Source organism: Sphaeramia orbicularis, chromosome 20 (genome assembly GCF_902148855.1).
Source record: "Sphaeramia orbicularis chromosome 20, fSphaOr1.1, whole genome shotgun sequence".
In the NCBI taxonomy this organism is placed as follows: Eukaryota; Metazoa; Chordata; class Actinopteri; order Kurtiformes; family Apogonidae; genus Sphaeramia; species Sphaeramia orbicularis.
In genome coordinates this window covers 42,313,872-42,326,810 of record NC_043976.1, presented here as the reverse complement: position 1 = coordinate 42,326,810, position 12,939 = coordinate 42,313,872, and the positions used below count along the sequence as shown (strand labels likewise).

At 38.9% G+C, this 12,939-nt stretch overlaps 1 protein-coding gene across 1 annotated transcript in view; it reads left to right on the top strand.

The window, feature by feature from the left end:
- The window catches only part of LOC115411081 (sodium channel protein type 2 subunit alpha-like), a 54,510-nt gene extending 42,593 nt beyond the window's left edge, over nucleotides 1–11,917 (top strand). The window contains exons 2-4 of the mRNA XM_030123022.1: nucleotides 4,649–4,813; nucleotides 6,423–6,566; nucleotides 11,681–11,917. Of these exons, the coding sequence (XP_029978882.1) occupies nucleotides 4,691–4,813; nucleotides 6,423–6,566; nucleotides 11,681–11,917 (504 nt within the window). The 5' untranslated portion in view covers nucleotides 4,649–4,690. The remainder of the gene's footprint in view (nucleotides 1–4,648; nucleotides 4,814–6,422; nucleotides 6,567–11,680) is intronic.
- The last annotated feature ends 1,022 nt before the right edge of the window (nucleotides 11,918–12,939 follow it).

Below are 12,939 nucleotides of genomic sequence, written 5' to 3'. Positions count from 1 at the left end.
ATAAAATTTGTTGTGACTTCCAGAGCTGTACATGCAGGGCGAGCACGGGGGAAATCTGTATCGTTTATATCGTTGCTTTTTCGATATTAATATCTTGAATGTTCATATCTCGATATCGATACAATAACAATATATCTTTCAGCCTAATATACAGTGTGAGAGAGAGAGAAAGAGAGAGAGAGAGAGAAAGAGAGAGAGAAAGAGAGAGAGGGGGTCGGTCGTAGAACTACCGTACTTCATAGACGGTAAACAACGTCCGTCTTATTAACGTCTCTTTCCTCCTTGTTGTCTTTCACCTGAACTGATCCAAACAGACTGGACTGATGGTGGAGGGTCTCCAGTCTCTTCCTTACAGGTTCACATCATATTTGTTGTTTTTTTTTAACCTTATATCAGCTGCTATTTCATATTTCGGGTCGATGTGTGCTCCCTTTCAATTTGTCCATGTGAAACTTGAGCAGATTTAAAGTTCTGCATCGAACAACGTCTTTCCTTCCTTTTTCTTTTTCTCATCCTGCTGTGCCGTTTGGGTACAGCTGTGTACCGAACCGAACAGGTGCGTACCGAAACGGTTCGGTTCAGTATGTGTACCGCTACAGGCCTAGTTATGAATGAATTTATTTTTGGTTTTACATCAATCATTGCACTCAGTACATCGATCGCAATAAACACAAAAACCAAAAAAGGAATAGGCTAGAAGCAAAAGCTTATTTTTTTGCCTCTCCTTTTCAACTAATACACTGCTTACATCAACTTAAATGTGTACAGCATCGAGCATTCACACCATAATAATTACAAATAATTTTTTAAAAAAATCAACAACAAAAACACATCTACCATCTCAATTCAATATTTCTGAATAATTTAAACTTAAAGTACTCCCTTCTTTTTTTTTTTAAACTTTGCCAAAGGAGTGGATAACTTAAGTGCATCATAAGGTCCATTCCATAATTTCACACCCACATTCCCAGTTCATCTAGACGTCACATCTGCCCTCACTTTAATCCACTCACACATATGAAAATCTCTGAAATTCGAATTCATACATTTGAGTTCATACAGTTTGAATTTGAACCCTCCAGATGCTGCAAAACTATCTTTATATTTGTAACGTGAGGGTTCGGTGGTGGTTAATGGTTCATTCTTTATAAAATGCAACAACAGGATGGAGACAGATTTCTTCTTAAACAGTGCTTTACTTTTTCACACACCGCAACTACCACCACTACACTTCCTGGAACATAATCTCACATGACTGAACAAACCAATCAGGAGCTTACAGTACTTAGATTGGTAAATGGAAGTGATTTAGAAAAGCACATTCAACAGATTATTTTAGCTGCTTGTACACTACAAATGAGAATATTTAAATGTGTAAATCATAATTTTGCAAACATAGATGTAAATAATAAATTGGGTAAAAACTGTCAATATATATTTTTTTAACAAATACATGAATTAACTTATTCCTGGTAATTTATTTCACTATTAAACCTTCCATTTCTTCAACATAAATTACTTTAACTTCTGAACCTTTTTTGCAAAGTGGCTTATATTGACCAAGAAAGTCGGCCATTGGGGTCAGAAAAAAAATTCTTGGCTAGAATATGTAAAACAAGTACAAAAGTGTATCAACTAAAAAAACGTAATGTGCCTCAAAACAAAATAAAAATGCTAGAATTTTAGCAGACAGTGTTTAGAACAAGAAATAAAATCACCTTGATATTAGCTGGAAAATCTTATTAAGAAAAAGTTATATATATGTATATATTCTTTTAAAAATAAGAATATTTTTCTTATGTAGAAATTTCTAGGCAAGCTTTTTCCATATTTCGATGAAAACTAAGACAAATGTTCCAGAAATAAGCCTTTTTTCACTTTTTTAGAAATCATTTTTTACAGTGCACAGTTTTACAAGAAGAAACATGTGGAGTGTACTGTTCATGGCCAGTGATTCGCCACTTGACAAATTTCACCCCATTCTTCAAACAAAATAACAGATTTGTCAGGGAAGAGTTAAAGAAAAGGAAAGGCCGGGGGGTGGGGGTGGGGGGTTGTAGTTCCTGCGTCGCTGTGTTGATGTTTTGCTGGTGGATCCAAGTGGGATTGAACGTCATCAGGCTGATTGGCGCCTCCTCGAACCGTCCCGGGGTTGGCGGGCGCCTCAGAGGACGTAATCATCGCCGCTCAATCACCTCTCGGTGGCGGCGATCGGAGACACTTCAGGCACTCGAATCAAACGCTCCCAATACTCAACAGTTTTGGGGCTGGTCTTCTGCTTCTTCATCATTTCAACAAGGCTCGTGTTACTGTAACTTTTCATCCTGATCCAGATAAATGTCTGAGTTGAATTTATGGACATTTTTCTGGTTTTGGATATAAGTTCTCCACATCACACTGACCAACACTAAACAACAGCAGGTTATACTTTTAATAAACACGACTGCTGTCAAACAATTAAAATGTTTAATCTGATTAATCATAGGATTGTGGATTAATTTTTGATTAATCACAATTAAATATTCATTTTTAATCTATATTAATCATGTTTCATTTTATATGAGCAAACAGACTCAAGAAAGAAGGGAATATTTATGCACTTTGTTATGACCCTGGGTCATAATTTGTCAGTTTATGTTCATATGTATATGCATATGTTTTTTGTCGTATTGTATTCCCCCTCCAGTCCTGTAGGGGTGCTGTGTTTCTTTTGTGTCTATTTTGTGCCATACCATACCAGTCACCATATTTAAATGACCCTGGATCCAGCAGCATGCTCTCTCCTTGCTCGCTGCCAACTCCTAGCTGTGCTTCCTGTGTCTTTTGATCGTCAGTCGTTGTGTTTCTGTGTTAGTTTGTTCAGTTGTAAATAGTTGTAAATAATGCCTTTTTTTCCAAACAATCCTAATTTTCTGGTAGGGGAGGGTGGCTCTTTTGTTTTCATGTTTTCTCCTGTTTTTCGTTTAGGGAGTTTCAGTTAGTTTCGTGTATTTTATTTCTTGCATTTATTTTTTGATCAGGGAATTTAGTTTGAACTTTGAAGACTTTTGTTTGTTGTTTTAGCCGAGCCCACCCTAACCCTCCTATAGTTATTTAATAATAAATATTTGAACTTTAGTTTTGGACTGGCGTGTGTTTGGGAGTTGGGAGGGGACAAGAGAGCGCATTATCTGCGTCCTGGTAAACCCCTAGGCCGAGACGTAACAACTTTACATGTTTGTCGTAAGCTGGACGACACGTTAGCCGAAGTGCTAACAGAATCCCAGACTAACACGTTTCGTGTTAATGTGGTATTTGAATGTGGAAGTGCTTCGGTGAATAGAAAACTCCTTCCTGCAGAGTGTGTCTAATAGTGTATGTGGGTCGACTGTTCTGTTTTGGGGTTTTTTGTCCTCATATTTCCATCCAGAGGGCCAATGTGCTGTTTAACGTCTTCCATCTTTATGGGGTGGTTCTGCTGTCTGTCACTACCGGATCAGCTGACCGTTTGTTCATGTGCGTTAACACTAACTCTACTGGACAAACGGACCCAAATGTGTAGGAGGAGACGTTCAGAGTCATTCTGTAAATGGGTTAAAGGAGTTAAAGTTTTTAATCGGATTAATCATGATGATGGATTAATCTGCATTAATGCGTTAATTTTGACAGCCCTAATATATACCAATAATTTATTTATTTATGCAAATATTGTCTCTGGGCTGGCCTGGGAACGCCCCACAAGAGCTAGAGGAGGTGTCTGGGGAGAGGGAAGTCTGGGCATCCCTGCTTAGACTGTTGCCCCCACAGCCTGGCCCCGGATAAACGGAAGACAATGGATGGATGGATGCAGATATTGTGACTAAGATGAGATCTCACTGAAAACGTACATGACAGTGGAACTATTTCCTGACTTCTATTTTTAAAACTTCGTATAAATACATGGTTTTCGAGCTGTAACTTCTTATATTTATAGTAAAAATGAGAAACTTTATAGAAAAATGGGCCTTTCATACAGAGCTGATCACAAATGTTAGCAGTGTTTGTTTTTTTTTTTCTTATATTAATGTCATCATACAAAGTGGTTCTGAATGTGTGATTTTGCTTCATGGATCATGAGGTATGGTAGCAGATTTATGTCCTTATGTTTTAATATAAATACATATAAATACATGGTTTTTGAGCTGTAAACTCTAAAAATGGAAAAGTTTATAGAATAATCTGTCTTTCATGTCCCTGGTTTACGAGTAAAATAGTAACTTTAGTATTTTAGTACTTCAGTACTTTAGTAGTAGTACTGTTTCCTGACTCCCACTCTGAAGTTCACAGATCCACATTCATTCATTTCTCTGTTTACTCTGGTTCATATCATGCATTTTCAGGCCCAGAATGCTTTGCTTCTTTTCATACCAGATACCATCATTCCATGTGACTTCACCATCGTACGATCAGTCGACCTCTAGTGTTTTAATTGTTTCAGAAATGTGTGTGGAATCTGAGCGACGGATCGACCACTGGGTTAAACCGCCGATGCTTTGACTGAATAATAAATGAATAGTTTTTCCAGAGCGGGCTTCGGTTTCAGCCGCCGTCTTCTGCCTCCGTGTTGTAACAGCTGTAAAGTTTCCAGTCGATTATTGATCGGGTATTGATGGTCTTCCCTGTTTTTCAGCTGGTATACCGGGCCAGTCAGCAGCAGGATCAGGATGAGAAGATGGCTGGCTGTGTGTTTCCAATGGGACCAGAGAGCTTTCAGCGCTTCACGCCGGACTCCCTGGCGGCCATCGAGCAGCGCATCGCCGAGGAGGAGGCCCGGCGCAACAAACAGTACCAGGAGGTACGCCTGGTCCGATATGCCACTGGTCCAAAACGCCACCGGTCCGATAAGGTACCGGTCGATAAGAGGCCGGTCTCTTATCTTATGAGTCTGTTTAGTGGGTCATTTTGTGAGTTGGTTTAGTGACGTTTTGTGAGTCATTTTGTGAGTTGTTTTGAGTCCGTTTAGTGAGTCACTTTGTGAGTCATTTTGAGTCTGTTTAGTGAGTCGTTTTGTGACTCGGTTTGAGTTGTTTTGTGACTTAGTTTGAGTCGTTTTGTAAGTAATTTTGACAGTTGGTTTGAGTTGTTTTGTGACTCGGTTTGAGTCATTTTGTGAGTCTGTTTTGTGAGTCATTTTGTGAATTGGTTTGTCAGTCATTTTATGGGTTGTTTCAGTGAGTTTGTGAAGTGACTTAGTGAGTGATTTTGTGAGTCTTTTTGTGAGTGATTTTGTGAGTCTGTTTAGTGACTGTTTTGAGTGTGTTTAGTGAGTCGTTTTGTCACCGTTTAGTGAGTCATTTTGTGAGTCAATTTGTGAGTGTGTTTATTAACGGTTTTGTATCATTTTGTGAGGTGGTTTGTGAATCATTTTGTGAGTCGTTTTGTGAGTCGGTTTGTGAATCATTTTGTGAGTCGGCTTGTGAATCGTTACGAGTCAGTTTCTGAGTCAGTTTCTGAGTCATTTTGTGATTCTGTTTAGTAACGGTTTTGTGTCATTTTGTGAGTTGGTTTGTGAATCATTTTGTGAGTCATTTTGTGAATCGTTTTTTGAGTTGGTTTGTAACTCATTTTGTGAGTCCCTTTAGTGACTCTGTTTTGAGTCTGTTTAGTGAGTCATTTTGTGGTTCGGCTTGAGTCGTTTTGTGAGTCTCTTTAGGGAGTCATTTCAGTGAGTTTGTTTTGTGAGTCAGTTTGTGGGTTGTTTTATGAGTGTTTCATGAGTCTGATGGTCGTGTGTGTTGTTGATTTGTGAGTCTGTAGGGTGAATCATTGTGTGAATCCATTAAGTGAGTCATTTTGCAAGTCTCACAGTTGTGTGTGTGTGTTACGGGTCTAACAGTCATGTGTCTGTTGTGTTTCTGTAGTGTGTAGTGTGTGTGTGTTTTGTGTTGCAGGTCAAATGGTTTTTAGTGTTGTGTGTGTGTGTCTGGTTTTGTGTCTAATGGTCATGTGTTGTGTGTCTAACAGTCTTTGTGTGTCTGTTGTGCGTCTAATGGTCTTTGTGCGTCTGTTGTGTGTTTGTTGTGGGTCTAACGGTCTTTGTGTGTCTGTTGTGTGTCTGTTGTGCATCTGTTGTGCATCTGTTGCGGGTCTAACGGTCTTTGTGTGTCTGTTGTGTGTCTGTTGTGCATCTGTTGTGCGTCTGTTGCGGGTCTAACGGTCTTTGTGTGTCTGTTGTGCGTCTGTTGCGGTTCTAACGGTCTTTGTGTGTCTGTTATGTGTCTGTTGTGCGTCTGTTGTGCGTCTGTTGTGGGTCTAACGGTCTTTGTGTGTCTGTTGAAGTTCTAACGGTCTTTGTGTGTCTGTTGTGCGTCTGTTGCGGGTCTAACGGTCTTTGTGTGTCTGTTGTGTGTCTGTTGCGGGTCTAACGGTCTTTGTGTGTCTGTTGTGCGTCCGTTGTGGGTCAGGACCTGGGCGACGTGGAGCTCCCCCGGCCCCGCCCAGACCTGGAGGCTGGAAAACAGCTGCCTCGAATCTTCGCCGACATCCCGTCTCATCTGGTGGGCGTTCCCCTGGAGGACATCGACCCGTACTACTTCAAAGACCAGAGGGTAGGTGTTTGGACCCCCCCCACTATACCCCCCCCCCCCCCCCCCCACACACACACACACACACACACACACATCCAACTCTGGTCGTAGAATCCCTGGAAGATAAATGGAGCCTTGGGTAGCCCAGTTTTTGGGGACCGGGGGGGAGGTGACCGCCTGGCTCTGATGTAGTTTGTGTCGGTCACCTCCGTTCTCGACACGACTCTACACTTGAACATGTTCAGTAGTTTGCGTTTACGTTTACTCTGTTTTTCAGTCGAGAAACGAAGCAGCGTCACTTAACCCTTTATAGACGATTATGTCGCCTGAACTGTTTGTACTTTGGACAAAATCCACACGTCATCTTTTAGCTCAGATTGGGTTCTTTTTATTGGTCTGTAACACATTAGGGTAGAGGTCTGCATTGGCTGAGGGGGAGGGGTGGAAGTGGGCGGAGCTTAGAGCAGCAGAGTGCAGTCGGTGAGAGAGAGATGGAAGATTGTTATCACTTTTAGTAGCTTTTTTAGCAAAGTTTTATCTGTGTTTTAGCTGTGAATTCTGGTAAATAATTGTATATAATAGTGATGGTGCTGTTTTAGAGTGTTCTACTAGTGTGTTTTGCTGGGTTTTCGTCAAGTTTTGGTGTTTTTTTTGTTTGTTTTTTTACCTATTTTCACTATTTTTTTAGTTTGTATAATTCATTGGTAGTTGTATTTTAGCTGTACATACTATATAAATGTATGCGTATTTATATTTATGTAAATCACTATGCAGATTGATCCAGTTCATACACAGATGCAGTGTGTGTATTTGAATCAGATGATGGATGTTTTTCTCAGTGAAATCAGGGGCTCTGTCTGCAACTAGACAGGAGGTGAACACAGACTATCACACAGGATCCAATGACACAAAAGAACCAAAAAAAAAAAAAAAAAGAAGAACATGGCCAAACAATGATCAAGACAGACTAAAATATCTGAACACATGCACAGTAGCTGAAAGTTTATTTCTATAATTTCATAAACTTTCATTATGAACATTTACAGTTGTTTTTCCATAATAAATATGATAAAAATGCACGTCTGTTTTTTTTTTAGTATAACACACTATTTTAAGCATTTATTCAAGATAATAATGATAATTAATGGCCAGATATTGAAAGTTAAGTTCTTCCTGAAAAAAATGTGCAAAAAAAAGGCATAAAAAAGAGACATTTTCTGACACTTTTATTGCAAAAACAACTAAAGAAATCTGGGCAGACTGTTTATTGATAGTTCTTAAAGGGTTCAAATGCACATACAGGTCATGAAGAACTGGAAAACACATGGAATAAAATCCAACCCTTCTGGGAAGGTCATGAGAGTCAGTTTTTAGGTCTGCGAATTCAACTGTTGGCAAAATCTACAAACATCCTGATGCAAAAATCAACTGTAAATCACATGGTTTTTAAATTTTAAAAATTTTTATTCATTCACGAGTATTAGATTAGTTTTGCTTCTTTTTGTGAAATGGAAGATGTTTTTGTTTACAATAGAAAAATGCAAATTTAAAGAGAATCTCCAATTTGATGCCAACACAGTACATGTTCATATTTCAAATTTTTGGTTTTGTTGTCCTAGATCTTGGACAATGATGTGCAGAAATATTAAGTATATACAACTAATAATATATACAAGTAATGATTAAAGAATGAAATGATCGGAGGCTGCAGAACTGAATGATTTATCAAAACTACAGGGTCTTTAAGGACTTTGAAATAACTTTATTCTTAACTTTGTTATTTAGAGTAATAAGGTTTTTAAGAACCATAGATAATATAAATAAATACTAACTTCTGCTGTAAATAATTAGGAAATAATAAGCAACAACTGTATTGTTACTGTACTAAAAAAATAGTTTAATTATTTCTGTCATCTCACTTAACTACTGTTAGCTTACTAGCTACTGTTAGCAGCTATTAGCATCTTAGCTATTGCTAACTGATTGCCTGGGTATAAATAGTTAGTAATTGGTTAGAAATAATCTTGTATTTTTTAACAACTGAAACAAAGGAGTCCTATTTGTGCTCATTGACTTTAAATCTCAGAAACTGCAGTAAATTGTTTAGAAATACCAGATTAGATGTGATAGAACTTCATTTAACCCAAAGGAAATTAAAGTTCTAGTAGCAGCACAAGACCGAATGTATACACATAAGAAATATTCCAAGACAAAAAACAAAAAATTGTGACAACAATGACCACAAAAATACAAGTGGAAAGCAGGCAGTTAAATAAATAATAAAGTACTGATGATAAATAATAATAATAATAACAATAATAATGTCCAAGATAGATAGATAGATAGATAGTTTAATGACAGCAGAACTACTAGTGATAATTATGGGGTTTCGGGTAAAGATAAGGTACAGACGATGTTCATGCGACGTAAATGCATAAATTGGGCTTCATTTAATGTCATTAGTCACTGTATGTATCTGTACATCCACTTGTCTGTTGATCAATCAATCAATCAATCAATCAAATTTATTAATACAGCACCAACTAATAACTAAACTTATCTCCTGACCCTTTACATGCAGACCTGGTCCAAACCAGACTTTTAAGCCACTTTTCAGACACCAGCAGAATCCTCCAGGAGTAAACACTTGGTGACAGTGGAAGGAAGAACGTCCTTTAACAGGTAAAACCTGGAGCAGACCCCGACTCCTGGAGGATGGACGTCTGACAGGATCATGTGGGTTAAAGACCAACCGAGAACGATTTAAAAAATGTCAGATGAAACCATTAACACCGGAGGGAACTCAGTTTGTAAAGTTTCCTGCTGGTTTCCGTCCTCGTCTCCGTCGGTCCGTCCAGTTTCTCTCCGTCCATAATGTGGAGTTAGTGAGTCCAGGTCAGAATTCAGCCAAAAACACCAAACAATAGTGGGACACAAACAATGGGAACAATTTACCGTCTCCTGCAACAATATGTCTAGACCGCTTTCCAAAAATAACCCAGGACTATTATTACTGTCTTTTCTGGTGTTTTTACATCCGTCACCTATTCTGCTATAAATGCACCAAAAAGTAAGAAGTTTGTCGATGGATGTGGGTGTGAAAATGCCAAAAAATTAAAAAATTAATATGTATGAATATGAACTGGGAAATACACTACGTGGACAAAAGTCTGTGGACACATTGAATTCAGGTGTTTCTTTTCTAACAGGGGTCTGGGAGACAAAACTATAGGACTAATGTCAGAATATAGTTTTATATTGGGATAATATCAATGCATTGGTTAATTTGGGGTTAAAATCGTTATCTTTACTTCCAAAATGCCTCAGAGATGGTTTTGACTTTTTATTATTTATTTAAATTTAATTAATTTAATTTTTTTATCCATGACTATGGTTTTAAATGTTCTACCTCTAAATTTCTAAAATATTTTTTACTTTTAGGCTGTAAATAATAATTTTCTAGCACCAATAATCATTTACTTTCTCATTCAACTTTAAGGAATGTTTACTGTTTTTAACCAGTATGGACAAAAGTATTGGGACACATCATGACTACAGCTGTAAGATGCCCTGTTGAGAATAAACCTCAATATTTCCACTTAAATCAGGTTAATGATCACCACCAAAATTGAATCATTTGGTCCTTATGTCAGTATCAACATTTCCTGAAAATTTCATCAATATCTGTCCATAACAGATATGAGGTAATAAATGATGATAAATCACTTAAAGGTGGGTTAGGAGACCTTGGAAAAATGGTTCGAGCAAGCTACATTTCAAAAATACACAATTCAAAAGTCCAACCCCGTTCTTCAGACATCCCCCTGAAGCCACGCCTCCAGAGTACAGGTACACGCAATGCTTGTTAACCCCCCCGTGCGGGCATGCTTGTTCATCAGTGTAGTAGATTAGAAGTTAGACTTTACATTTCCTACTGATTTATGTTGTGACTAAACAGTTTGCCGGTGAATTTTCCATCCTAATATAACTAATATAACCAATCTCTGGCTCTGCTTCCTGTACGAGTGCTCCAAGCCTCTGAGAACGTGCTATTTGTGCACAAGAGGGGTACGAGCAGAGGGGGGAGGGACAAATAACAGTTGAGTTTGATCGACATATCACCAGTTCAATCATTTCGATGGGTTGATTAAAATGATTGGATGGTGTTTTTTTCAGTCCTGTCTGTTCCACAGGTGACTAACATTTTTTATTTTTGTGTTAGAGCATTTAATTAATTGGTTGTAATCGGGGTGTGAAGGGGATTTTAAACAATATAGTAACTAGAAAAGCACTCAGAGCGCAGACCTCTGCCAGGGCAGATCAGTGTGCCACCCCCCCCCCCCCCCCCCCCCCGCAATCACCACCAAAATGTAATCATTTGTTCCTTGTGCCAGTATCAACATTTCCTGAAATTTTCATCCAAATCCCTCCATAACTTTTTGAGTTATCTTGCACATGGACAGACAGACAGACAGACAGACAGACAGACAGACAGACAGACAGACAGACAGACAGACAGACAGACAGACAGACAGACAGACAGACAGACAGACAGACAGACAGACAGACGCCGGCAAAAACATAACCTCCTTGGTGAAGGTTAAAAATGCTCCAGGAAAACATCTGCACCCCACCTTTAACCCCTGTTACTGAAAAGGCAGACTGTCCAAAGACATGTTGAATGTGATGCTATAAAAGCAGAATAATGTCACATTCAGTGTTTATTCAGGCTTTTGTCTAGGTGTTGTTATAATGTTTGTCCTAAATGATGGAAAAATAAAGACATTGAACCATAAAAACTTAAACCTAAGCCTCCAGAAGTGAAGAGAAAACACAGAAAACTCTTTTTATGTTGTGACTTCCATCATTTTTCCAGAACATTTAGACCTAATGAATGTGTAAACGTCACATTTTCTCTGTCTGTGACTGACCTCCTGGGGTGTGAATGGGATTTTAAGCAATAGAGTCAAAAATGCTCAAGGAAAACATCTCCTACCCCACCTTTAAATAAAGTTGAATAAAGAGAAAAATGGCCACAGAAGTAATAGTTTTTTTTTGTTTAGTCGATCCAGACAAATGTCAGAATGTGTGATTATTGTGTTTTAATAAAGGTTTTCTGTGTGATTTCGTTGCAGACCTTCATAGTCCTGAACAAAGGGAAGGCCATCTTCCGTTTCAGTGCCACTTCAGCTCTCTACGTCTTCAGCCCTTCCACCCATTCGCAGAATCGCCATCAAGATCCTGGTCCACTCATATCCTTGACGCTGACACTGCGTGAACTCGGTGGTTATGGGGTAAATGCTGCAGGGAGGTCAGAGGTCAGAGGTCAGCGGCAGTATCTGTGCTGTCTGCAGGGCTTCAGCGTAGGATGAAGGATGCCGAGGGATGCTGAAGGACGCCCGGGCCTCCCTGTCGGCACAACGGGAACAAACAGAGGCCTTGTCACATTCACCGCCTCTGACATCAACATATGTACGACATGGTTAACGTCAACACAGGCCTGAAGAGCAACGGCGGTATGTTCAGCACGACGCTCAGTTCACATGACAGGAGCAGAGAGAGTACAGGCCACAAATATGACCACGATTAAGACAAAAAATACTGAAAAAACATCATCGCGGTAAATATTTTTACATCAATCGGTATCAATAGTTACCAGGATTAATGTCAAATCATAGTCGTCTCCATCTTAAGTTAAACCTTGGGTCATTTGTTTCCAGTGGGAATCATTTCAATGTAACACAAAACAGTGGATTAGCCCATAGCAGAAGCTTCATTCATATCAAACCAAGTTATGATCAGAAAATGGCAACGTTAAGACAACATTCATCATCATCTCTTCATAATGTGAAGTTTAGTTTTGCTCTTTTTTGGTCTCGTTCGGTGAGTTTTGTCAGCAAAGAAATAATACTGGTACTGTTGGATCTGCTTAGAGTTAGCTTAGCGCTGCGAAGTTTGTTTCATTGGTCTGTTTTGTTAAATTATTCCCAACGTACGCTGGTGTCAGACTGTTAGACTTGTTGCTTCGATTGTGTTATGTTCTACGAAAATTGGATTTGTCGAACTTTTCGCTGATGTTTTTCTGGTTACATGGATGTATAGAATGTATATCTTACTACAAGTGTTGTGTAGTATCACCATGGCAACACAGACGGAACTGCAAGCAACCGGACTTAAGAGGCTAAGTGCCAAGCTAACGCTACCCACTTATGTTACTATGCAAAAGAAGTAAAAATAAAACCCTGGTAGAAAGAAAACTTGTAAAGTTGGATCTGCCTAATGTTAGCTTACCGCTGCGAAGTTTTATTAAATTGTTTGTGACGTATGCTGGTCTCACACCGTTAGCCTGGTTGACAGATTTGACATTGTGCTTCTTGTTTGAGTTCTGTTCTGG